The sequence below is a fragment of the Triturus cristatus genome, chromosome 5_2 (assembly GCF_964204655.1).
Source record: "Triturus cristatus chromosome 5_2, aTriCri1.1, whole genome shotgun sequence".
NCBI classification, from domain to species: Eukaryota; Metazoa; Chordata; class Amphibia; order Caudata; family Salamandridae; genus Triturus; species Triturus cristatus.
In genome coordinates this window covers 340,516,793-340,543,188 of record NC_140588.1, presented here as the reverse complement: position 1 = coordinate 340,543,188, position 26,396 = coordinate 340,516,793, and the positions used below count along the sequence as shown (strand labels likewise).

At 47.5% G+C, this 26,396-nt stretch overlaps 1 protein-coding gene across 3 annotated transcripts in view; it reads left to right on the top strand.

The window, feature by feature from the left end:
* Positions 1 to 24,452, top strand: part of WRNIP1 (WRN helicase interacting protein 1) — a 320,975-nt gene extending 296,523 nt beyond the window's left edge. For all 3 annotated transcript variants that reach the window (XM_085607137.1, XM_085607138.1, XM_085607139.1), the window contains exon 7: positions 23,865 to 24,452. In XM_085607137.1, the coding sequence (XP_085463263.1) occupies positions 23,865 to 24,137 (273 nt within the window). In that variant the 3' untranslated portion in view covers positions 24,138 to 24,452. The remainder of the gene's footprint in view (positions 1 to 23,864) is intronic.
* Positions 24,453 to 26,396: the final 1,944 nt, after the last annotated feature.

The following is a 26,396-nucleotide window of genomic DNA, read 5'->3' as shown; positions in this document are numbered from 1 at the left end:
CCCCAGTACCATGAAAGGAGAAGTGCAGAGGTTCAATTTTAATTAAACACAAAAACGCACAACAAACCCCAGCAAGGCAAGAACACTGAAAGCCCATGATGAGCCCCCCAGGGGAGGCCGGACCCCACTCATCTAACAGTTACAGTACAAAGTAAAGAGGAAGAAGAGGGACTGTAGAGGCCAAAAAGTCCATAAACCATACTGGGCTGGAAAGAAGGTTAGGAGGAAAGCTGTTCCTCGGGAGGATCCAGATCCGGGGCAAGACATATTCCCCCCCTGTATTGATTCCACCGCCCCCATATGGCGTGCCACTTCCGGGGGCGGCCTCTAGCGCAATAGACCGTCTTTTCCCTTAACATACTCCAGTCCATATTTTCTTTCCACGCGGTCAATGTGGGGGGCCCCGCAGAGCCCCACAATCGCGCGATATCTCTCTTAGCGACCATGTTGCCCAGAGTCACCCATTGGGTCTGCGCCGCATTATGATCAGTGGGCCCCCAGACATTCAGTAGACAACACCGCGCTTCCGGCTGCATAGCAATGCCCGTCACCTCCCCCATCACCGCATGGACTCTCCTCCAAAATTCCGTGATGACACCACATTCCCAAATGATATGCAGGAAAGTACCCACCATACCACAACCCCTCCTGCATAGGCCGTCCTCCGAGAATCCCATGTGAACCAGCCCTGGCCCGTCACATACACTCGATGCAGTATTTTAAGCTGCACCAGCCTCAGACGCGACGGGATCGCAACCTCCTTAGGAGAGGAAACAGCAGACTGCCAATCCTCGTCATCCAACTCGAGGCCATCCCTAGCCCACTGGTCCCTCAACCCCAGAAGCATATCCGCCCGGACGTTGATCAGTTTCTTATAGATGAGCGAGATCGTGCTCTCGGGCATATGGCCATCAAGGACCCGGTCCTCCAAAGGAGAGGACTCAGGCACCTTCTCACCCTCTATGAGGACTGATCGGAGGGCGTGACGCACCTGAATATAGCGGAAAAACTCAGATGGCCCCAGCTCATACTCCTTCTGCAACTCTTCAAAGGACTTCACCCTCCCCTTAATCAGGACATCTCCGACCCTGGAGATGCCGATCAAGTCCCATTTGTCAAAGCCTTTTGTATGCCAAAGCCTACCCAGTCTCTCAGATTCAAATAGCGGGGTAGCGAGGGTGAGCCTATCCTTCCAGCCCAGCGAGTCAGTTGCCATCTTCCACACTCGCACCGCCACAGCAGTGGGCCCCGTGAGGGACGAGTCCAAGGACCGCGAATACAACGCCCTGTAATAGTTACCACCACGCAGCAACCACCTGTCCATGGCATACCCAGGGCTGAGGGCAGGGCCATAAAACCCATGATTAATCGCACTCAGCTGGGTGGCCCAATAGTACCGTCGGATGTCTGGGAGCGCAATGCCCCCGTCGTACCATGGAAGCGTCAACTTTGCAATAGCTATTCGCGGCCGCCCATCCCAAATCAACGTTCGTTGGAGGCCTTCGACCTCCCGAAAGTATTTGGCCGGAACCCAGTCCAAAGTATTCTGCAGTGCGTAGAGGAAGCGGGGAAGCGACATCATTTTGAACAGGGCCGCACGCCCAACGAGGGAGAGCGGCAGCCTCCGCCAGCCTTCAACATCCCGCCTCAGGCGTGCCAGGGGGGGGAGCAGGTTCTTCTCATATCGCACAGCAGAGTCCATGGAGATAAAGATCCCCAAATACACGAAGCCCTGCTGAGCGACCTGTATCGAACATGTTCTAGGGATCGGGGGAACCTCGCCACTAAGAACATACAAATATGATTTACTCCAGTTGATAACAAGACCCGAGTTCCTACGAAAAGATGTGAGTACGTCACAGACCACTATAAGTGATTTCTTGGGTGAGGCAAGATACAGCAGGATATCATCGGCATAGAGCGAAATACGGTCCTCGTGTTCAGGCGACCATCTAAGGCCCCGTATATCCGGGTGCCAACGTATCCACGCAGCCAGCGGCTCGAGGGCGAGGGCGAACAACAAAGGCGACAGGGGACAACCCTGCCGGGTACCCCTCCCGAGCTGAAACGGAGTCGACGCCCGACCATTCACCACCACACTCGCAAGTGGCCCCTCATACAGCAACCTCACCCAACTCACAAAACCGTGGCCAAAGCCGAACTTGGTCAGCACGGCCCACAAATATGCCCATTCCACCGTGTCGAATGCCATCGTGGCGTCAAGAGACGCCACAATAGCTGGTTCACGCAGTGTGTCCGCCCTGGCGATTACACCATGAAGGCGCCGAAGATTTAACGCTGTGTTTCGGTGCGGGATGAAGCCGGATTGATCCGGGTGGACCAAGTCACCGAGTACCCTAATCAATCGGGTCGCCAGGATTTTAGCCAGAATTTTCGGCTCTGCGTTAAGAAGTGAGATAGGCCTATATGAGGCGCACTTATCTCGGGGTTTGCCCTCTTTGTGTATAACCACGATCGTCGCCAGTCGCTGGTCCAACGGGAGGGTCCCACTCCCCCGCGCCTCCATAAACATGGCGCGCAGGTGAGGGGCGACCCTATCCGGAAATAGTTTGTACAAATCGACCGGCAAACCGTTCGGTCCCGAGGCCTTACCCGAGTTTAACGCGCGGATAGCCCCCGCCACCTCGTCAACCGTTATGTCACCATCTAGATCTTCCCTATCTATGTCGGAGAGACAGGGCAACTCGATATCACGGAGGAGGTCAGACGAGTCCTCGGGCGGCCTATCCGACACTGAGGCATAAACCCTACAGAAATAGTCCGAGAAACACTGTACAATCCTCTCAGGTTCCACAATCGCCTCTCCCCTCTCTCCCGTCAACTCTGGCACAACTCTATTGACCCGTTCTTTTTTGTCCAGCCAAGCCAGGAGTTTCCCTGCCTTGTCACCAACATCATACAATCGGCCCTGCTGCTCCCTACTGAGGGTCTTAGCGGCGTTCGTCACCAGGTCCTTATACTCAGCTTGCTTCAAGCAAAGCTCATGCAGTGAGGACTCTGTAACCTCCTCCTCCATCGCTCCCTCCAGAGCCGCGATCTCCTCCTCAACCTGCAAAACCTCGCCATCTCTCCGCCGCTTGGCAGCTACTACTAGGGAGAGGGCTTCCCCTCGGAGCACGGTCTTAAATGCTTCCCACAGCGACACTGCCGAGTCCACGGATCCCTGATTATCCTTGAAAAAATTATCTACTTTCTTTACCAGCGCGCTGCGCATCTTGGGGTCTCGGAAATACCACGGGTTGATAGGGGCCACCCTTCCTCCTCCCTCCCGACCTAGATCCAGCCGGATCCACACTGGCGAATGGTCAGATATACCACGCGCCATGTGCCTCGCCTCGGAGACCAATGAGGCATGCGCAGCCAGAGTGAGTAGGTAATCAATCCTGGAGAGACTACCATGTGCCCCGGAGTGGAACGTGTATTGGCTCTGTGTGGGGTGCCGGAGCCTCCAGCAGTCTATCAGGCCAAGCGTGTTTAGGAAGTCTGGGAGCCACCTCTGAGCCCCCCCGTGTCTCTGGGCGGGTATCTATCCAGCAGGCCGGAGCCAACAGCGTTGAAATCACCTCCCACCACAAGCATACCCCCCGGGAGATCCAGCAGGGCCCTACCCAGATCTGTGAACGTGGAGGCCTGCAGGGCCGGCGGGACATAAACCGAAACTAAAACCAAAGTTCTCCCTTCCCACCGCCCCGCCACCGCCACAAACCTCCCCCTATCATCAACAATGGTGGAGTCCACCTCAAATGGTAGCAAGGCTCTGACTAGGATGCCCACTCCCCTGGACCCAGAGGAGAATCCCGAATGTGCTATGAATTTATAACCCTTCCTATTCAGAGCATAGCACGTATTACCAATAAGGTGCGTCTCCTGCAGCAAGGCAACATCCGGCATTGACCGTTTCAAGAATTGCAAAACAATCCCACGCTTAATGCGATCCCCCAAACCATTAACATTCCAGCTTATAACACTTAAACCCCTACCCCCCATCCTCAAACGTAAAGAGGCCCACCCCACTCCCGAAGAGCCAACATGGAACAGTCCTGGAAAGAATCATCATGCCTTGCAGAAATAAACCCCCCAACAACAAACCCAAAATCCCAGAAACCCCCCCCACCCTGCACCCCTGCGGCAGCTTACAAAGCCCCCCCAACTTGCAGTGTGCCTTTCGCCCTACAAAAACCCCAAAAATCTACAAAAAGTACCCTAAGGGAGGAAAAGAGCACCCCTCGTCCTCCCGCCGCCCTCCGCATTGACTGCACTCTATTCAAGTCTTCAAATATAGCCAAATCGAGTCAGACCGGCTCCGAAAAATCAGCCCTGCCCATCCCGGCCACTGTCCCCATCCTCGGCAATGTCCTCCCCCGTCCGTCGTCGGGGCAAAGCGTCCAGCCATTCATCGGCCATAACAGGAGAGTCAAAGAAAAATGTCCGATCTTCGTGCACCACACGTAGTCTGGCAGGGAAGAGCATGGCATACTTGAGATCCCTCTCCCGAAGCCGCCTCTTCACCCCCAGAAAGCCCTGTCTCTGCCTCTGCACCTGCTGGGTGAAGTCCGGGTAGAAATTCACCGACGCGTTCTGGAAGGGGACCGGGCCCGTCACCCTCGATGCTTGCAGGATAGCGTCCCGATCTCGAAAATGAAAGAGCCGAGCGACGATCGGCCTCGGTGGGGCACCCACCTTGGGCCTCCCACCCGGCACTCTATGGGCCCTTTCAACCGCAAAGAACTTTCCAAGACCCTTGGGCTTCAGATGATTAAGCACCAAGTCCTCGACAAGCAGGTCAACCGAAGCCTCATCCGAGGACTCCGGGTCCCCGATGACGCGCACGTTGTTGCGCCTGGCCCGGCTCTCAAAATCCTCCAGCCGGCGGGCGGCGAGATCACTCTCGGTCCTCAGCTTACGAACCTCGATCTGCAGTTCCGTGACATCATCGGTGAGGCCCGTGGTCTTGAGGTCCAGGGTCCTAACCCGTTCATTCGTTTTGCCCAAGTCCGCACGGATCAGGTTAACATCCACCAAGATGGCATCCACCTTATGCGCCAGGGCATCAAACTGTCTCCCAATCGAGGTCTGCATCCCTTCGAGCGCGCCCATGACATCCTGTAGTGAGAGCTCCGGGGCCAAAGGCGAGGCCTCCTTCTGGGTATCCGGCGACTGGCTCGACCCACTCGGTGATCCCTTCTGCAGAGCATAGCGGTCCATACTATTGACTTGGGTATAGGCTCCCCGCCTGGTAGACTTAGCCTTCAGCCGATCCACCTCTGCTTTGCCCGACATGGTTGATACCAAGCAGGTCGGTTCAGATAAGACGGGTCCCTCTCAATGAAAGGAATCAGGGGTGATCAGTTCTGCAGTGGGCCACCAGAGTAGCCTGCAGAGCGTCCATAGGGTAATAAAGCCACCAAGAGCTCTCCAGGGGCAGGGCTGACAAAGGGAGAGAAAGCGAAAGTGAAAGGACGGGGACCTCCGTCCGACAGTTCACACCTCGCCTGGCCGTTGTTGTTCAACTAGAAGTCGGGCATCCTGCCAACTCTAGCTCCTGGCATCCCTCGGAGATAGGCCGCAATCTTCCGCCAGGCATAAGTCCGGTTCCCGGTGGGCGATCCGACCGCGGGTAGCATCAATCGCCTCCCTGACAGGTCATCCACACGATGCCATGCATACCGACAGGATTAGAGACAGGATAGTCGACGGAGGGCGCGAGGGTCTCGGGAGCTCAGAGCTCACGCGGCCATCTTGGTCAAGCGCTAGGCTCCTCCCCCCCACCACCTGCTTAGTTGAGACCGATTGTGCTGATGCCGAACCGAGTCTACACCATGCTGACAGTGACGTACACCATGCTGACAGTGACGTGTATTTCTTATTTATTCCGTTACTGTTCATCTTGTTTACCTCGGTAATTATCATTGACCAATTATTGTACGTTGCTAAAACCTGTTCTGCTACAACTGTCAATGCGTGATTTGACTTCTGCGTCTTGTTGCGTCACTGAACAGCGCCATGACACCCGGCTGCTGTGTTTAGACAGCTAATAAACTGAAGTCCAAATATGTGCTGACTGTACCGGGGAAGACACGAGGCTATCTCTAGCCCACCCAAACAACGTTTTTAGGTCTCGCCTACTCTCTACTCTCTACTACTCACTCTCTACTACTCTCTACTACTCGCTCTACTACACTCTACCACTCTCTCTACTACTCTTTACTCTCTACTACTCACTTTCTACTACTCCCTACTACTCTCTCCCTACTACTCTCTCCCTACTACTCACTCTCTACTACTCACTCTCTACTACTCTCTATTACTCACTCTCTACTACTCTCTCTATTACTCTACTACTCTCTACTACTCTCTACTACTCTCTACTACTCTCTACTACTCTCTACTACTCTCTACTACTCTCTACTACTCACTCTTTACTCCCTACTACTCACTCTCTACTCCCTACTACTCACTCTACTAGTCTCTACTCTATACTCGCTACTAATCACTCTCTACTACTCTACTCCACTCTACTACTCCACTCTACTACTCACTCTACTACTCTCTCTACTACTCACTCTCTACTACTCTCTCTACTACTCTCTCTACTACTCTACTCTCTACTACTCACTCTCTACTACTCACTCTCTACCACTCTCAACTACTCACTCTACCACTCACACTCTACTCACTCTCTACTACTCACGCTCTACTACTCACTCTTTACTAATCACTGTCTACTACTCTACTACTTACTCTCTACTTCTCACTCTCTACTCATTCTCTACTACTCACTCTCTTCTACTCTCTCTCTGCTACTCTCTACTACTCACTCTACTTCTCTCTACTCCCTACTACTCACTCTCTACTACTCACTCTCTACTACTCTACTACTCACTCTCTACTACTCACTCTACTCTCTACTAACTCTCTACTACTCTACTACTCACTCTACTACTTACTCTCTACTCACTCTCTACTACTCACTACTCTCTACTACTCACTCTACGACTGACTACTCTCTACTACTCACTCTACTACTCTACTCACTCTCTACTACTCACTCTCTACTACTTTCTACTCACTCTCTACTACTCACTCTACTACTCTACTCACCCTCTACTACTCACCCTCTACTACTCACCCTCTACTACTCTCTACTACTCACTCTCTACTACTCTACTCACTCTGCTACTCTCTACTAACTCCACTACTCACACTCTACTCTCTACTACTCACACTCTACTACTCACTCTCTGCTACTCACTCTCTACCACTCTCTACTACTCACTCTACTACTCACTCTCTACTGCTCTCTACTACTCACTCTCTACTGCTCTCTACTACTATACTTTCTACTCTCTACTAACTCTACTCTCTACTACTCACTCTCTACCTTTCTCTCTACCTCTCTAACTCTCTACCCCTCTACCTCTACCTCTACCCCTCTACCTCTACACCTCTACCGCTCTCTACCTCTACCCCTCTCTCTCTCTACCACTCTCTACCTCTCTACACGCACACATATGCACATATATAGAAGTATATGAGCTTAAAGCATTCGTCAACTTTCACTGGAAAATGAATGCACAAACTCCTCTTCGTCGGTCAATACATATTTATTTATAGTATTGGTGACTCCCTTCTGTCTGCCATAACGCGTTTCGGCCGGAAAACGGCCTTGATCACATGTATATATAAGTATGTGTGTATATATATATGCATATGCATTTATATATATGTGTGTGGGTATATATACATACATACATAAACATATATATACATACATCTGCATAGCTATTTAAATACAAATATAAATGCATGCATACATATATGCATACATATGCATGTTATGTACATGAAAGTTTGAAAAACACTAATAAAAGCAAAGCTAAAAAGCCACCTAATTACAAACAGAATTGCTTTAACTTAAACGAGGGGAAGACCTATTGCATTTTCAATGCTTGTTTTCAAAATGTACTATCGTTGCCCCATTATGCCAAAAATATCCTACATTGTGCTAGAGCATGCGTACTCACAAACATTTGCCCAGGAGCCACAAAGTATGGTTTGTGGTGTGACGCACTGATGCCAGCAGGGTGGTGAGAGGGGGTCTGGGTGGGTCATGGATTGTGTAGGAAGGTTCAAAAACATGTTAAATAAACGGGCAAGCATTTATTTGCAGGTTAATAAATGCTTACCCATTTTTTAACATTTTTTTCGAAATATTAGTGCTAGCAAATAAACAGCAGCCGGTGCTGCTGTTCACCAAGGGGGAGGCATTTAAGGGTCAATAGGGCCGCAAGCGGCTCCCGGGCCGTACTTTGAGTATCACTGTGCTAGAGCCAACGATTTGCATGGGTGACCCCTATATGCCATGGGTGCTCCTTTATGCCAACAATTGCATATAATATGTCAGTCACGGAGTTTTGCTATTAATGTTAGCCTTATACCATGGGTGACCTTTATGTCAAAATGTACTCCTTAAATGATAGGGATAGCATTTTGTCATGCCCCTCTCTACCCCAGTATGCTATAACTATTCTCCTTTATGCCAGCAATCCCCTCCAGTGTGCTAGCACCAACATTTCACTATGGGTGTCCCATACCAAGAATTCCCTCTAGTATGCCTGCGCCAGCCTTTTGCCATGGATGTCCCATATATCAATTATTATCTCTGGTATGCCAGGTCCCTGTCTGTTAATAATTGTGTCCAGTATGCCAACACCACGTTTTTTTCCAGGACCAAAAGCAGACTCACACGCATAACAACACATTCTCACTCATGCTAAGTTACAGTCACAAACTCACACTCCTCACCTACTCACTCTTACTCTGTCACTCATTCTCACTTGCACTAATTCATTCTCACTTGCACCAATTCCTTATCAATCTCTTGCACTCACTCATACATTGTCACTCATTCTTCCACTGATTAACTCACACCTACTCACTCTGACTTACACTCACTCTTTTTCCATCATTGTCACTCATCCTGACTCAATCATTCTCACTTACTGACATTTGGTCTCATTAATTGCCCCTCCTATCACCAACTGTCATTTTACTCACACACACACATTGCTCGCATACACAAATGCTTACACATAAACACTCCCTCTCTCATGCAAAAACACACTCGCCAACAAGTTTGTGTACAACATTGTTTCAAAACATTGTTTACTTGCCTGATGCTCCAATTTTTATTATACTAATAGTGTATAATATGCAATTACACACTATTGACGGAATTAACAAGCAAGCAGGCTTTGGCAATGTGTTTGTCATGTTGATCGCTAGTGTGGCAGCTGTTCAGCATGGCTAAAAGTTAGTGGAGTGGGGTGCCATGGAGTAGATTGGGGTAGATTGCAGTATGGTAGATTGGGGTACATTGCAGTGGGGAGATTGGGATAGAGTGGAGTGGAGTGGAGTGGAGTGGGGTAAATTGGGATAGAGTGAGGTGGGGTAGATTGGGGTGGAATGAGGTGGATTGGGGTACAGTGGAGTTGAGTGGGGTACATTGGAGTAGATTAGAGTTGGGTAGTGTGGAGTAGAGTGCGGTAGATATTGGAGTGGAGTGGGGTAGATAGTTACATCTCTTGCACCTAAGTGCATATGAATATAGGGTGCCTGATAGTGCCTTCTGTGGAATACATATGAGAATGAGGACTTGGTCACGGGTTGTAAGGTGAAATTGAGTAGTTGCTGCGCTGCACAAAACTGAAGCGCTTTAAACAGACGCATACTTTGCATACTCAGAGAAGAGGTGGAATACATATCTGAATGAGGACACAGGTTTTAAGGAGAAATGGATTTACTGCAGAGCTGCCCAAAATTGATGCACTTTAAAAAGTCACAAACTTTTTTTTAAATAAAAAGGCACAGATGTGTCCAAAATGTGTGTTGCTTAATGGCAGACTGGCCTGAAGCATGTGACTGGACTGCTTGCCTGGAAAGACTATGGTAGTCTGGTTGTAGGATAGTGTACACTTTAAACAGACATACTTTGTATGTGCATAGGAGACGCAGCCTACAAACACTTAACTCTGCTGCAAAGCTCCTCATAGGATCCAAAAGATACAACCACATCAATCTGATCTACAGGCTCTAATTTAGCTCCCATATGATGCAAGGATTGAGTTAAAAAAAAAAGGCCTGCATGATGTGCTCTGATAACCTCTTGGGTCATGTTTGCGCTATATAAAACAATATAAATAAATACATTTGCAGTCACACATACTGCCTTAGTATTGCATGACATTTGTTTGGTGCTGTAAAATGAAGCGCTGAGTTCCAAAACAATGTAAGGCAACAACAAACAAACCTGTAGGACAACATAGCACCGAAAAGTAGAGAATACACTGTCCTTAAGAGGGCACTAAGCTGGAAGCCTTCATTTAGTCACTTGCCCTACTCCACCTCTTGAGAGCTCACAGATGACATAAGCGACATTGAGGCTTCCCCCCTCATACATCAAGCATAGAAGTTCGCTAACGGTCGGAAGGCAGACCGCTTGAACACTAACGCAATGGGTACACCTGATGCTAGGCAGCCCAAGCTCATGTTTGAGGGGCACTGCCATACCAGACAGGGCGAGCCCACCCAAGATACAGAAGGGCAACAGACAGCCGAACCAGTAACACAGGATGGAGATACACGCTCGCATCTAGTTGATATCAAGCCCAGCTTAAAAGCAATAGACTCCAAGCTAGACCAACCTGCAGCACGCCTAGACCAGGTTAAACACTGTGTAGACGCACCTGATGAGTGTTTAAACCACATGGAAGCAGGGATATCGGACGCCGAAGAGCGAAGGACTGACAACAACCAGAAGATGCTAAAAATGGATAGAGTACTAGAGGTTATAAAAGCCAAAAACAAAGACTTAGAATCACGCTCCCACAGAAACAACCTCCGGATTACCGGAATCCACGGCTATCGCTTAAATGGAATGCAACATTGAAAACCTGCTTCAGGAACTATTCAGCACTGGCCTGCCTGCCGTTTGCATTGTGGAGAGAGCACACAATACTCTTGGGCCGCGTCCGCGTCCTGGAGCACCACCTCGTCCTATAATTGCCAGGATACTAAACTATTGAGACTGAGACACAATCCTTCACCCAGCCAGAGAGTGCGGATAGATGCAGCATCAGGGTAATGTCCTCTCGTTCACCCGGATTTCAACAAGGCAGTGCAAGCCGCAAGAAGGGAATTTATGCCAGCGCAGCGAGTCCTCCAGCAGCTGGGGTGAACTATGCCCTCCTATACCTGGCAAAATTACAAATCTCGCTGGATGGCCGCACAACATTCTTTACTGACGCAGCAGCTGCCATGAAACATGGGAAACAAATAAACAAAACCAGACGCGACACATCTAAATCTCCCCATCCATTTGACGAAGGCACACCAGTGACCGTGATTAATAACACAGACTCCCGTACGGAAACTGAGACCCCCACTTAAAGGAACAAAGGCCCGAGGCGGTGGCATAGGCGCATCTGTGTAATCAGCCCTAGACACTGCCAGCTGACAGCATTTCTGAACACACTTTACCACCCTTTGAATCTTGCCCAGCCACCCTGGCCCCAGGGACAGGGTAGTCCGCTGGAGAACCCATGGCCCTGGGGGATAAGTCCTGCATACGTTATTTTCGTTTTTTGGGAGGGAAGTGGGAAGAGGGAGGGAATGTTACTCAACCTGTTTGGGGGTTGGAGTGGGAGGGTGGAGGATTGTCTACAAGTTTGTCTTCATGTTTGGGAACTTTGGGGAGGATGAGAGTGCAACCTACGGTTGACCGCTCGAGGAGGCACACAGATTCTGGGATTCGCCTGGAAATCATGCTACTCTGACACACACACACGTTTGACCTATACAAGCTGCGGACACTGAAGATCCTAAGATATACTGACAGACTAACACCACCTGTGTACATTACTACAATAGTTAGCCTTAAGTGTCTGACCTTGAACATCAGGCCCCTAAATGACCACTGCAAATCCTGGCTGGTGCACGCATACCTAGCGCGACACCAGATTGACATATGCTTCTTACAAGAAACGCACCCAACTGATAATACTCTTTCAAGATTACAGGCTCGCTGGTGGGGAGAAACCTACTCTGCAGTATACGCTGACTACATCAGGGGCGTCTCGGTACTGTTTAGAAGGGGCTCCATGGCACACTACATGGGCACATACTGACCAGGAGGGCAGACACGTAATTGTGACCAGCACACTTTGTAAACAGCGATAACATTAATTGCAGTGTACGGCCCAAACATTGATGACCCATACTTTTTCCTGACTATATGGAGACCGATGACTAATTACAGATCAGGGATGGTACTGTGGGGTGGGGACATCATATGTGACATTAGAGGAGGCATTAGAACGCTCTGGGATGCGCAAGCAGAGCCCGTGCTCGGCCGGAGTTCTAAATACACAGATCGCAGACTATCAATTGACTGATGCGTGTCATGCTCACCCAAACATGCAAGAGGGAATTTGCTTCTCTTATGAGTACACATGGTCCCGATTAAACTATTGGCTTATCACCAAAGATGCACATGCCAGAACTACACTGACCAAGCACCTCCCGCGCATGCTTTATGATCATGCACCAGTGGTGCTGACACTCCCAATACCACAGACCATTCCCCGTGCTTTTTTGTGATGACTCCCCCAAATGTATTGCACAATGCTGCTTTTAAAGAGAAAATCCGTACAGCATTTGAGGATTACTTTGCGTGCAGCATTGGGTCGGTGGAGTCGCTCTCCATGGCTGTGGGAAGCATTTAAAGTAGTCATACACGGGGTCTGCATTGCGGAACAGTCGGCAGTGTTGCGAGCGCTGCCCGGCATACTAGACAAACTAGAAGCCAATATCAAGGAATCAGAAAAGGAATACTGCAGAAAACCCGACCCCTCTGTGCTAGCCGGCATTAGAGAGAGAATCTCCGCTTATAAAGAAGAGGGAGACTCATTACTTAGGAAAAGAGGCCCAGGCACGTAGATATGGGGAGGGTGACTGCCAGGGCAGCATGTTAGCTGGATCGCTGCGCAAACCTCATACTGCCACTTATGTGACCGAACTAAAAGGTGATGACTCCCAAATTTTGCCATCGAAATTACCAGAAAGTATGTACTCTTTCCGCGCTCTATTATGCACTGCTGGAATAGATAGAGAACCAGAGTCACTGCTGGAATTTTTCGATTCCATTCAACTCCTGTGACTAGACCAATCCCACAGAGACTACTTAGATGCTCCGATTACACCAGAAGAGATTACCCAAGTAATAGCGATTATGCCAGCAGATAAAGCCCCTGGTCTCGATGGACTGACGCCGGCCTTCTACAAATAATATGCTCCCATACTTATCCCACATCTTATTGAGATGTACCTCGAGTCACTAACATTGGGGTAACTTCCCCCCTCGCTACGAGGGGCGGTAATTGTGAGCATCCTAAAACCAGACAAACCTGCTGACCTATGTGAATCATACCGTCCGTTGTCCTTACTAAACATAGACAATAAGATATATGCGAAAGTCCTAGCAAATCGCTTGCTGCCCCTTCTGCCATTGATTGTATGACCAGATCAGTTCGGTTTCGTCCCCGGGCATGTGACATCCCATAATCTCCATACTATTTTCGCAATCATGCACCACTTACACCACAACACCCCAGTGGTGGATGCCTTACAGGACGCCACCAAAGCATTTGACACTTTGGAGTGGCCCTTTCCCTTTTCGCTATTGCGACAGCTGGGACTGAGCCATAATTTCATTCTGAAAATACAACTATTATACACATTTCCCACTGCATGACTTAGGCTAAACAGGAGTATCTCAGATCCAATAAACATCACTCGCGGCACTCGATAGGGATGCTCCCTATCCCCGATCCTTTTCGCCATAGCCATGGAGCCATTAGCGGCCAGACTGCGGCAACACCATGCAGAACAGAGCATAGGCTTCACAACCCGTGGCCTCATTGTCTCCATGTACACCGACACTGTGGCGCTGTACATGCAGGATCTGGAAACAAATTTGGGGCCAGTGATTAGGGAGGTGATCGGCTACTCGGGAATCCAGGTAAACTGGGCCAAATCGATCTTATTTCCATTGATGGATTCCACAACGCCCTTTACAGCTGAATACCCCCTGAGATGGGTGATGGAGCCTGTCAAATATTTGGGCATATAGCTTAGCAGAGACCCCGAAGTACTGTGAGGAGTAAACTATGGGTGTGCCATGGACTAGTTGGAAACATGCATTCCACTGTGGATCAAACTTCCACTGTCAATGGCGGGCCTTATATCTATAGCCAAGATGGTTATACTTCCTAAGTTCCTGTACCTCTTTGTGAATATCCCTCTCACAACACAATTGTTTGAACGGCTGCGGTCCCGCTTGATCACGCTCACCTGGGCGGGACGCCAACCTAGAGTATCATATTAAAGGTTAACACTGCCACTCGCACACGGAGTTCTGGGTGCTCCACATATGAAGCTTTATGCATTGTGCGCCCAGGCACAATTCCTGCACTACTGGCTACACCCCACCCCATTCCAGCCGCAGTTAGCGATTGAGCATGATCGGACGGGACCATGGGCACTAAACACAGCACTGTTTCAACAATACAAGGCCCCTAAAGCTAAAATTGACACAGTGGAGTGTGTGCGCTGGGCGTGGGATGGTCTCCGTAAATGTGCCGGCCTCACAACTCTATACGCGCCTGCTGCCTCCCTCGTGGACAACCCCGGGTTCCCTCCGCTACGAGATAAGGGAGCGGCCCGGCGTGCAGAAATGCGCAGTATCAAAACGTATGCTGACCTATACCCAGACGGCGAATTCCTTCTTCGCTTTGTCAACACCAACATGGGTACGCCGTCGCTTTTGGACATGCTACTATATTATCAAATCAGAGCCAGCTGCCGCACAATGCATGACTCTTTCCCTATCGTTTCCCCCACCCCAATTTTTACAGCACTGGAATATGTCCACACAGCTACCACACCATGCAAACTTGTAACTCGGCTTTACACACTCACACAGATAGCCTTTAATATTGGGACCTCTAAGGCCCAAATGGTTTGGCAGTGGGACTTACAATTGGAGATATCAGAAGCACAATGGTACTATTGCTGCTCTCAAACTGAACTATCCCCAATTATCGTTTAGGTCTGATACACTGAAATTACTTGATAGGACATACCGCACGCCTACACAACTACATAGAATTGGCCTAACGACTGGTTCCACATGTGTCCGATGCCACAGCCTGGAAGCCACTTTCTCACACTTAGCATGGTCCTGCCCTAAAGTAGCTCGGTATTGGGCTGAGGTGTGCGATAAAGTGAGCACTATTGCAGCGGCTCCACTCCTGCCTGACCCTATTGTGTGCCTGCTGGGATATGTGAAAAACGTCCCGAAGAGCTGTAGACGCCTCACGGCGATGCTGCTATTGCTAGCTAAACGTAGAGTGGCAATACAATGGGGGAGACGGCCGACACCGACCTGGATAGCTGACATCTCATACTGCCAGGAACAACTGATCACATATTGAGATCTGATACCGCTAGCTACACTACCCAAAAATATCTGGGAATCCTTTGTATCGCCCCTTAGACAGACTGATGCAGATGGAATAAATTCACCTGACCCCAACACAACTACCACACAACCAAACTCATGACACACTCCCTCATGGCTCTGGTGACCCTCATCACTGCAACCATGGGCCTGCTATTACTGACAGGTTGCGGGGTGGGTACCTTGAAGATACTGTATATCATATGAATTGCAAAATTGTGGAATGTCTCAACGAATGGCGAGGTTGGAAGGGGATGTTGTGTCAATTGAAAATCAATAAACAAATGAAAAAAATACAAGAGCCTGTAGGTCGCAAGTTAAAAGCAACCCAAAAGTGTTGCAGGGAAGTGGAAATGATGGACAGAAAAATGAGAAAAAACAGTACTCTGAAGCACAGCAGAGCAGCAGAAGGACACAAATTAAATGAAATCAATTTGTACTTGGTCCGTGCTCCGGAGAAACAAAAGGAAGTGACATGAGGCATATGGTGACCAATTAGGAGGTAGGTATACAGAATGACACGCCAGCAAATGGTAAATAATGGGCGTACTCCAAGCCCTTTGCTGTATACAATAGCTCTCGCAGCAACAGTGCGTGTGTGCTGTTAGGCGAGACCTAAAAATGAGCTGGAAAATAAGGAGGACGAACCCCCCTTGCATTCTTGGCATTCATTTTGCCAACTGTTAGGCCACAGGATGCAAAGAAAGTGCCTGGGGTTGCAGGGAATAAGCCAGGGGTACCAGCTTCAACCCCTGGTGACACCAAATGACGTCCATGATGCCAAGGCACACTTATCAGTTGTAAATATTGATTGACATTGAGAATATAAACACATAGCCTTCAACAGGTTTCTTATTTACATTTTATGTCAACTCATGAGTATTTTTCTGGACAATTTGAAGGTAATATGTTTAAAATGAAGTTTGCCAGACGTAGTCTTACGTCCAAGAACTTTATAGATTTACAAACTCAGAGTAAAATCTATTAATTTCATGGACATCCTGGTTTACTTCAACTACCATGAGCAGCACTTACGCCTCTTGTAATCAAGCAGACAATCTTAGATTTGAAGTTAAGGAAATAAATGTGCTCCCCATTTTAGAACCATTTTTCGATCTGTAGAAATTTTCTTTTTTTTATTTCCCAAAATTATGGGACTATTTTCATCATGAATGCACACTCCCTCAAACTCATATTTTTGGGTTGTTTAACATGACCATTTATTATGTGATAATGTGTTGAAATGTTTTGTCAATATTTTTGACATTCCCAGTGGTTGCTTGTGGCTGCCGCATGGAATTTCCTGAGAACTCTTCGCATCAACCTACTATACTCTGTGGGGAAAAACAGATGGACAGTAGAAAAATACCCAGAGAAAGACCTGCGCTCACTTGATGTCACAGTCATGGGATTCACCTTTTAACTCCCCCACCATCCTTTTTTTTAATCATTGGATCTGTTCCGAGTGACAGGATCTTTATAGATATTGCTGCAAGTGGGACCCTAACCTGTGGGAGATAACTTAGGTTGATGTAACTCCTCATTGGAAAACAGCCTCATAGATGATGATAAAACCTTCTGTCTGCAACCTCTCTCAATAAAAAAAAAGGCAGATGTTCCACTGTTGCTGAACCATCATCATGACAGGGAATTACTGTGTGTGAGCAGGCAATGCCACTACTTTGTTTGAACATCTCTTCCATTTCTAGTCCAATGTCTAAACAAGCTAAAAAACATGAGTTTGTTGTTCTTCTATCATTTCATGTTAATCTCCAGCAAGACTCAAGAGATTTAAATATTTATCCTCATATTCTGCCACATTAAGTGTCTGTCTTGAGTTTTCGGTATTACTCTGTCTCTCAAAAATCGATTTTGCCCATTTATGTTACTCCTTATTGTGTACTGCTAAAATCAGAATTTTAAATGAATATTTATCTTTCCTGTTTGGTATATTGACTAGTGGGAAAGGCTAATAGTCTCTATTACATATTGGTATTGATAGAAACCCTTGTGGTGCCATCCTCTGTGTGTTCTAAGACAAACTTTATTGGTGCTAAGTATTTTAGAATCGGACAATATTCCCAAAAAACTGGATAGCAGTTCTTCACCCTAATATATCCGGCTATCACGTTTTAAGGGTCCCAACAGTCATCCATTGTAATGCCCATGGGGCAAGGGCCTTATGGGGGCACTGCTCCAGCTTTGGAACCTGTGTTTATACTGCTGCCTCTAGTTTTGTCTCATTTATAATGCCCACAAGGCCCTGCCCTGCTCAGCTTCAGGACAAATAATTGAAGCTTTTTTCACAAGACTGTTTGTGCCTCCCTCATACTCATCTCATGGCCTGGTTTTGCCTTCAGTCACTCCTACAGTTCTTTTGCTGACAGTCCTAATTGCAGTTTTGGCTGAAGTCCTATGACCTTAAGCCTTAAAGTCCACTATCTGTATGGCTGCTCCAGGACAGTGATTCCAAGAACTCCGACTAGGAAAAGGATATTCTTTGCATAGTGCAGATGCTCTGATAAAAGACAGGACAGTCTGCTTCGGGCTCAATATGATTAAGTCAATGCTTGATAACAATGGAGTTTTAGCATCTCTTCTTAGGAGGTCCGGGGAAGAGCACTAGTACCAGTGTAGTTAATCACCATAAGGACGACTAACCAAAGCAAGAAAGACAGTACCGCAATGCACTCTACGCTGACATATCCAGAAACTCCTCAGGCAACAACAGAACGTTCAAAATGTTGTAGCAAGACTGGTCCTTAACACCCAACGGCCGTAGCCACATCACCGAACACCTTTGCAAACTGCACTGGCTCCCAGTCAACTAAAGAGTCACCTTCAAGCTCCTCACTCATGCCTACAAAGCTCTCCACGATACTGGACCAGCATACCTGAACCACCACCTCACATTCCACGTACCCACCATACACCTCCGCTCTGCCCCACTGGCCCTTGTCCCTCGGATCGACTAGACTAGAACCGGAGGAAGATCCTTCTACTACCCTGCCGCCAAGACCTATAACACCCTGCGCCTCCACCTCAGGCAATCCCTGTCGATGACCCAGTTCAAGAAGGATCTCAAGACCTGGCTCTTCAACTGAACCCAGACGGAGCAGCACATACCCCCACCCAGCCCCCTAGCACCTTGAGACCCTCACAGGTGAGTAGCTGCGCTGTATGATTGATTGACTGATTTAACCCAAGTTGAAAGAAGACTAGCTTGTATACTGTTGTGGTCAAGGGTGTTGCTAACCAGCTGAGAGTACTTTAGGAAGAGCTTATGGCATCCCCGTGTCTGACCTTAATTTCCTGCCTCACCGTCCATCTGCCCGTGATTGCAGGTTATGGAGCCGCTGGACAGAAGAACACTTGGCATGGTCCTGAAGGTCCACTTTATTTGTGCAACAGTACAGAATATAAAGTGGGTCTATGCACAGCATCGTCTGATTTCTGTATTGGATTCTAGGGTAGAGGGCACACTTCTTTCAGTCTCTAGAGTTAGAGCAGGACCTTAGTGGCGGGGTTCCCATCAGAAATCAAACTTCACCATTGAACAAAAGTTACGTGGATTCTGTCAGATATGGGGCCACTCTGTAAATGGTCCCTCCTCTTAACTGGCTTATTCTCCCTCAGTCTCCATTGGGCTTCTGCCATTTTATCTCTTCCAACTTTTGGGGGATTTGAGAAAAGGTAGCCTTCGGGATTGATTTGTTTGGTGCCAGCGAAGTGCCCGGAGAAGACTATCCAGACAGTAGGCTTGACTAACTTAATAGGTAGGTACCCTTCTGGTTTGGTTGACTTGGTGGTGGTCCTCATACTGTAGTAGATTGAAACATTATAAGTGATGTAGCTCATTCTTTGGTTTCATGGCTTCAGTGGTACTTGGACTAATCCTGCAGTGGTCAGAATTACATTGCATCAAATAATCTTATGTTTTTGAGTTTATGTAGTTTGCCAGGACACATAAGACTAACACATAGATTTTACTAGCTGCTCCAAAGCCTCAGATTGTTAGATTGCCTCACCCACCATGTTTTGTGAAGGAGGGAGCGGGGGTATTCTAACACCAAAAACAGAAGCTTGCCACCTCAGAGCTTTAAGTTTCCCAGGAATTCATCTTGGAGATCCAAAATGTTTGGAACTTTGGAGTGCAAGAAATGGTGTCTCCGAACATGGGGTTCCACTTGGTTAGATAGTGCCAATCAATCAATCAGGGTCGGTAAAGCGCAACTACTCACCCATGAGGGTCTCAAGGCGCTGGGGGGGGGGGCTCCAATGAGTGCTGGGGTAATCCGAAAAGCCAGGTCTTGAGGTCCTTCCTGTACTCCGGCAATGTGGGAGATTGCCACAGGTGGATGGGGAAAGTGTTCCAGGCTTTAGCTGCAAGGTAGTAGAAGGACTTTTCTCCCGTTCGGATCTTATTGATACGAGGGGCGGTGGCCAGAGAGAGCTCAGATGCTCAAAGTTATCTTTTGGATGCATGGAAGGAGACGCTGCTGTTCAGGTATGCGGGTTCAGTGTTGTGAAGGGCCTTGTATGCGTGGATGAGAAGATTGAAGGTTATTCTTCTTTTGACTGGAAGACAGTGGATATCGCAGAGGTGTTGAATGATGTGACTGCGATGGGGGATGTCGAGGATCAGTCTGGCTGCGGTGTTCTGGACAGTCTAGAGTTTACAAAGGAGTTTCTTATTGATTACAGCATAGAGAGCATTGCCGTAGTCCAGTCTGCTGCTGTTGAACTCATGCATGACAGTTTTTCTGGATTCGGTTGGGATACATCTGAAAGTCTTTCGGAGCATGCGGATGGTGTTAAAGCAAATCGAGGATATGGCGTTGATCTGGCAGTTCATTGTGAGCGATGAGTCTAGTATGGTGCTAAGGTTTCGTGCGTGGTCCGTCGGGTGGGGGGATTTCCGAGGGTTGAGGGCCACCAGGAGTCGTTCCATGCGGAGGAGGTGGAGTCAATCATGAGTACTTCTGTATTTTATGAGTTGACTTTCAGACAGCTGTTCTTTATCCAGGTGGTGACAGCTTTCATCCCTTCTTGGAAGTTGTGTTTGATGATGTTGGGTTCGTTGGTGAGGGAGAGGATAAGCTGGGTGTCGTCGGCGTAAGAGACGATGTTGAGCCCTTGGTTCTTGACGATGGTGGCTAGGGGGGCCATGTGACGGTGCTGGGGCTGAGAGCGGAGCACTGACCTCTATTTCTGTGTCTTGCCGATTTATTCTCTTGTAGTGAGCTACGGGAACTTAATATCTTTAAGGAATTCCCTCACTTCCTTTTATGTGTTATTTGATGCTTCCTATATTTGCTTATAGTATTTAGCAGATACCGCTGCTACCTCCTTATTACCCTGTGTGTGCTGGCTGGAGGTCAATTTCACCACTGGAACCCTGTTTATATTTCTTTTTCTCTGTCCCAGCCCTGCTAGCAGTTTATCTGATTTTTGCCTACATTGTAGTCTACGTTGCCACACTATAAAGTTTGCCCATGCAGTGTTCTCCGCAAGGTCTCAATATTCATGTTGTTTGAGCTTCAATTTATGGGTTTGCACTGCTTAATCGAAAAAATGTAGGTTTGCCTCCATTTTGTGGATGTGGGATTCTACCCTAGCCATTTAAGCCTTTACCTTTTCTTCCCTCCTGCAATTAATAATATTTATTTTCCTCTGATCAATTTTGTATACCTCTCAGTGTGTAAAAGCGAAATTCCCCATGTCCTCATTTTTTAACAAAGTATAGATCACTACTGTTTCTTAATTTTGTTAACTAGCTGTCTGTTTTTAAGGTAGCACTGGTCTGTGGACCATCTTTCTCTAAGTCCCATGCGTCATTCTCTTATTACGACTCATTTGGGGGAGTGATCCATCTGATATGCCTGTAGGCATTATACGTGCTGCTTCATAGCGCCCTATGGGAATGCCTTGCATTGCCAAGTAGCCTGTTCATGGAAATTGTTGTGCACCGTGAGTGATAGGTATATTGTCTGGCCTGTGGGCTCTCCATACATTAATTAAACCCATGGCCCCTGGATAAAATTGCTAATGTGCCCTTCTTCCCTGTGACTTTTCTTATCCAGTTTGTCCTTGACCGCCAAATTTAAATACCCGCCCCCCCTCCAATAAAAGCAGCCCTAGTTGTAATTGCAGCAGTATGACTCCTAGGACTTTAAGGGTGGTTTTGTGCATTTTGAGCATAACATAGATTAATCGCTAGTCCGTCCCAATGACCCGCTTGTATTACATATGTTCCCTCTATTCCCTCTATGTCCGTCCATGTTTTCTTAGGGATGTGTAGTATTCACGCTAATACCTCTACTCCTCCTGAATTCGAGGTATATCCTCAGGGGGCTTGTAGCAATTTTGCTCAAGTGCCCTACAACTATTTCCTTTAAGATGCCTTTCCTGCAACATAACTATATTTGGATTGTACCTTTTAAGGTATTGCGTAACAATTCCCCTTTTCACTTTATTGCCTAGTGCATTAACATTCGTCAAGATTACGTTAATTTGCTCTTGTTGTGCTTTTATAGTGAGTGAGATGTGTTAAGTGTCCTGGACTTAGCATTATCCATCCCCTGTCCACTGGTGGTGTAGTGCTTTGTGTCTGAATGTTAGCTTAAGCGGTGCCCCTGAGGTGTCCATGTGTTTCTGAAACTCAATCCTCCTCCCCAACTCCCCTGCTCGTCAGACTTAGAAATACCTGACCCCCCAACTTACGGAGTGCCTGTTGACCCATCATTTTACAATACCCTTGAGTTAACATAAATCTGAGACTGTCTTCCCTTTTGGTGTGTCTCTCTTGAAGTCAAACATTGTGTATGCATACTTTATAAATATTTGACTGTTTGAGGGCAGCTCCCTTTCTAATTACGACCTTAGTTTGTGTCCCTTTTTGGGTTGCGTTTGTGTTACCTTTTAGAATGCCACGTCTGCCCCCCCCCCCCCCCCCTCTTCAAAAGCTTCTGTCTTGTCCCATGCTCAAGTCTCTTCTTCCAGCCTGTGTATGTTGTCCATAGGACCTTCTTATTATTTTCAATCCTCTTCCTTCGTTTCTCTGTGTGTTCTATCGCCTGTGCGTTTCTCTCCCGGTTGGGAACTTTCGTACCACCGGCTCTCTCCCATGATCTGCAGCACCCACTACTGTAGTCTTGCTATCTTCCTGCTCTTTCTCATCATTTGCTCACTGGCCGCCATCCCCCTGTACAGCTCAGGCCTCCTCTGGAATCATAAAGGTCCAGATCTTCCCTTCTGCTATTGTCCGCAGTTTTGCTGGGCACATCATCATATACTTTATCTCCCTCCCTCTTAAGATCTACTTTATCTTCTTTCTTCTTTGGATCTTCTTGACATTGCCAAAGCTATGTCTCTTGCTTTGGACCTTAAATGTGAAATCCGGGAATGTTTTGATGTTTTCTTCTTCATACCGTAGGACTTCTCACGTTCTAAAGGCAAAAAGGATGGCATCCCTATCACTGTGGTTGAAAATTCTTGCAATCTTTAGTCTTGGTGGGGCATCAGAATTGGGGTCCTGTGAGCTTGCTTGAAGACCTGCACCACAGCAGGCCCTTCCGATTCAGCATATTCAATATAAGAATGTCCAGAAAAGGTTCTGCACTAGGGGCTTTAGTTGCTCAAAATCAGTCTTATTTAGTGAAGGCTGCATTAAGCTACGAATTTCCAAGTCCTCTTGCACCCGTCACCCCTCTTTTTTGTTTGAATGAATTAGGTTTCTTATTCCCTGGCTTAATAATATTTTGCTGTCTGGAACCTGGAGAGTTGGACCTAGAGGCAAAGTTGAATCTACAGTTCTTGGGGACTGGTCTTCAGCTTGGGTTGAGCAGAGCATTTGCTAGGGCAGCGATGTCCAGGGTACTTCTATGCAACATTTTCACGGTATGCCCATAGTGCATTCATATGCGGTTTATCTAAGTGGAGCTCATTTACATGGTCTGAGGCTAGCCTGAATGTGTGGCATGCATCTTGCCCTCGCGGGCCTTAGCTAGACACCACTGTGCCAATGCTTCACAGATTTGGCAAACACTCCCATGACTGGGACTAAAGTAAAGATCTCACAGGTGAGTGGAAGATTTAGGGTCTAATGCTACAAATGTCATTATGGTAAGTAGCCTGCATTCATTTAGGTATCAAAGAACACATTTATTTTCCAAGGAAGACTGGATCCTACAGATAATGTAGTGTGTAAGAAAATGAATTTATGAAGAGGATGTTTGTTTACATAGTTTTTGTTCTGTTTTTCCAGGTTTTACTAGCGCAGTGCGTTGTCTACTTAGCCAGAGCCCCCAAGTCCATTGAGGTTTACAGCGCATACAACAACGTGAAGGCCTGCTTGAAGAACCACGAAGGACCGCTTCCGCCTGTTCCACTGCACTTGAGGAATGCACCAACCAAGCTGATGAAGGGCCTGGGCTACGGTCAGGGATACAAGTACAACCCCATGTTCAAGGGCCCTGTGGAGCAGGATTACCTTCCTGAAGAACTGAAAGGACTCAACTTTTTCAAGAAGACACATTGACGGCCTACCCATCCTCTTGTACCTTTTTTATGTGCCCTTTTTAATAATTTCAACAGGACCTCCAGAAAGTTGGCGCTTCAAACGAATGTTTGTTTGTGACATTGAACTGACGAAAAAATAAAGACTCCATATGTTCTGGTTTGCAAAATCTGAAATCCCTGATGAACGCCCACCTTGCAGCAGAGGATTTGTTCCTGCATAGATGAGATGGAGAGAACAGTCTTTACATTTGCACTAATAACTAAAGCACTATAATTCTGAATTTAAAAATTAATAATAAAACATTTAATATTCAAACATGTTTTTTAGGCTAAACATGGAAGCTATTAACTGTGTTTTTTTCCCCTTGACTGAGCAATGGAGTGCTGCTACAGTAAAAAGACAGTAAACAATGTATCATAAAACATACTATGTGTGCTGCCACCAGGCACACAGGAATTGAATTGGAGTGCTTGCACTCAGAGTTGGCTGTAGGGTGTATGGAGGTTCAAAATTGCAGGTGAATCAAAATGCTTTCTATTCACTTCCCTTCATTTGAGGTTTTGCCGTTTCAAATTAAAGCGTTAATGATGCTGGTTCATCGTGGTCTTTAGATCTGTAAATTATGAATGTAGAGAGAAAACAGTGTTACATGTGGCAGATGTACACCAAAGTTACTGTGCAAGCTCTAGGAAGCAGAAAAGAAAAGGGGTTCAGTGACTTTCCATATCAAGCCATGCTGTGAACGTTGGTCACAATGGTGGCTTAGGCTCAGGACACAGCTCGAAGTTGGGTGGTAAGTGCGCTGTAAGTCATTAAAAGGCGATTCAAAACTGGGAGGTGAAGTTGTTTGTTGCCGAACACAAGAAGTCATGACCTTCACTGAGATCCTGCTCCAAATTACAGGTCAGCACTCACTCCCAGAAACAGGGCGGCTCTGCAGCCACTCTGCTTCCCACAGTAAGTCTTCTAGTAAGTCGAAGTCAAAATCTAAACTGTCATAGATAAGCGAAGCAGGAGCAGGACTTGACCCCATCCTGCCACTTCGACTGCAAAAAGAATGCGCAGGCGTGATGATATTTTAGTTGCATTCCATAAGACATTGGAGCTGATCCCTCAGTTGATCTCGACGCACCCAAAGCTTCCGAGGCCAACATCAATCCTGCAGCAGATCAAGATCTTCAAAGAGGCCGTGCTGCAAATTTTCTGTGTGCTTCTAGCTGCCTGTAGTACGCCTTCAGGTCCTGTGGAACTGCATAGCCCCCCTAGGTAGGTTTCGCTGGCCATGCCCTCCCTAACACCATTGGAACCCATTAGTAGGCCCATATCAACTCTATTACAGACCTCCACTCTGGACCTTAGATCCATGCTGGTTTCTGCCACCAGTGTTGAATCTTGAACAGACATCTGCTTGCACTCGACCGATGTCGGCTACAAGATTATAAAAGCACAACCTCTTGTCATGCACCCAGACTCTTAACACTGTGCCTATACCACGTCACAGGTAGCAGCAGAAGCCCCATTCCCTTTTTGGCTCTGATTCTGTCTCTGTTCCAGAGCAGGGTCAGGCCAAGATGGTTATGATAATGATGGAGGTGAATCCTTAACAGACAGCTGCTTGAGCTCCACTGATGTCCTGCTGCAAGGTTATGAAAGCAAAACCTGTTGTCATGCACCCAGACTCTAACTCTGTGCCTCTGCCACGTTGCAGCTAGCAGAAGAGACTCCATTCTCAATTTTTCTCAGTCTGTGTCTGTGCCAAACCAGGGTATAACCCAGGATGATTGTTGATCGAGATGAGGTTTGCTTCCTCCCTTCTCATTAAAATGATGAGGCCGAAATACTTTGATTTACAAAATGCCAGTGGGCTTCGTACCTCCCCTTAGACAAAGATTGACTCACCATTTGAGCCACCATCATAAGAAAGTGGGCTGGTGAGGTACTAGAACTGCAGTTGCTATTAATTGAGACAAATCTTTTGACTTAAATGCTGCAACCCTGGCCAGCAATGTCTGAGCCCTTGCTTGCATTTAATTATGCTCTCACAGATATCCTCATGGCTACCTGGTCAAAATCATTTTCTTACCCATCTGTGAACAGGCATGTGGCCTGATGTCATAGGCCAGCTCCTGGTGACCCAGACTTTCCAACCAAGCACCTAACTACAGATACCTTTATTGTACAAGCCGCAACCAGTAAGGTGAACCCCAACTCGTTCGCAACCCACATTCTGGACAGAGACTCCACCTTTGGAAATTGTATGTGTTTCTCTTCCAATCT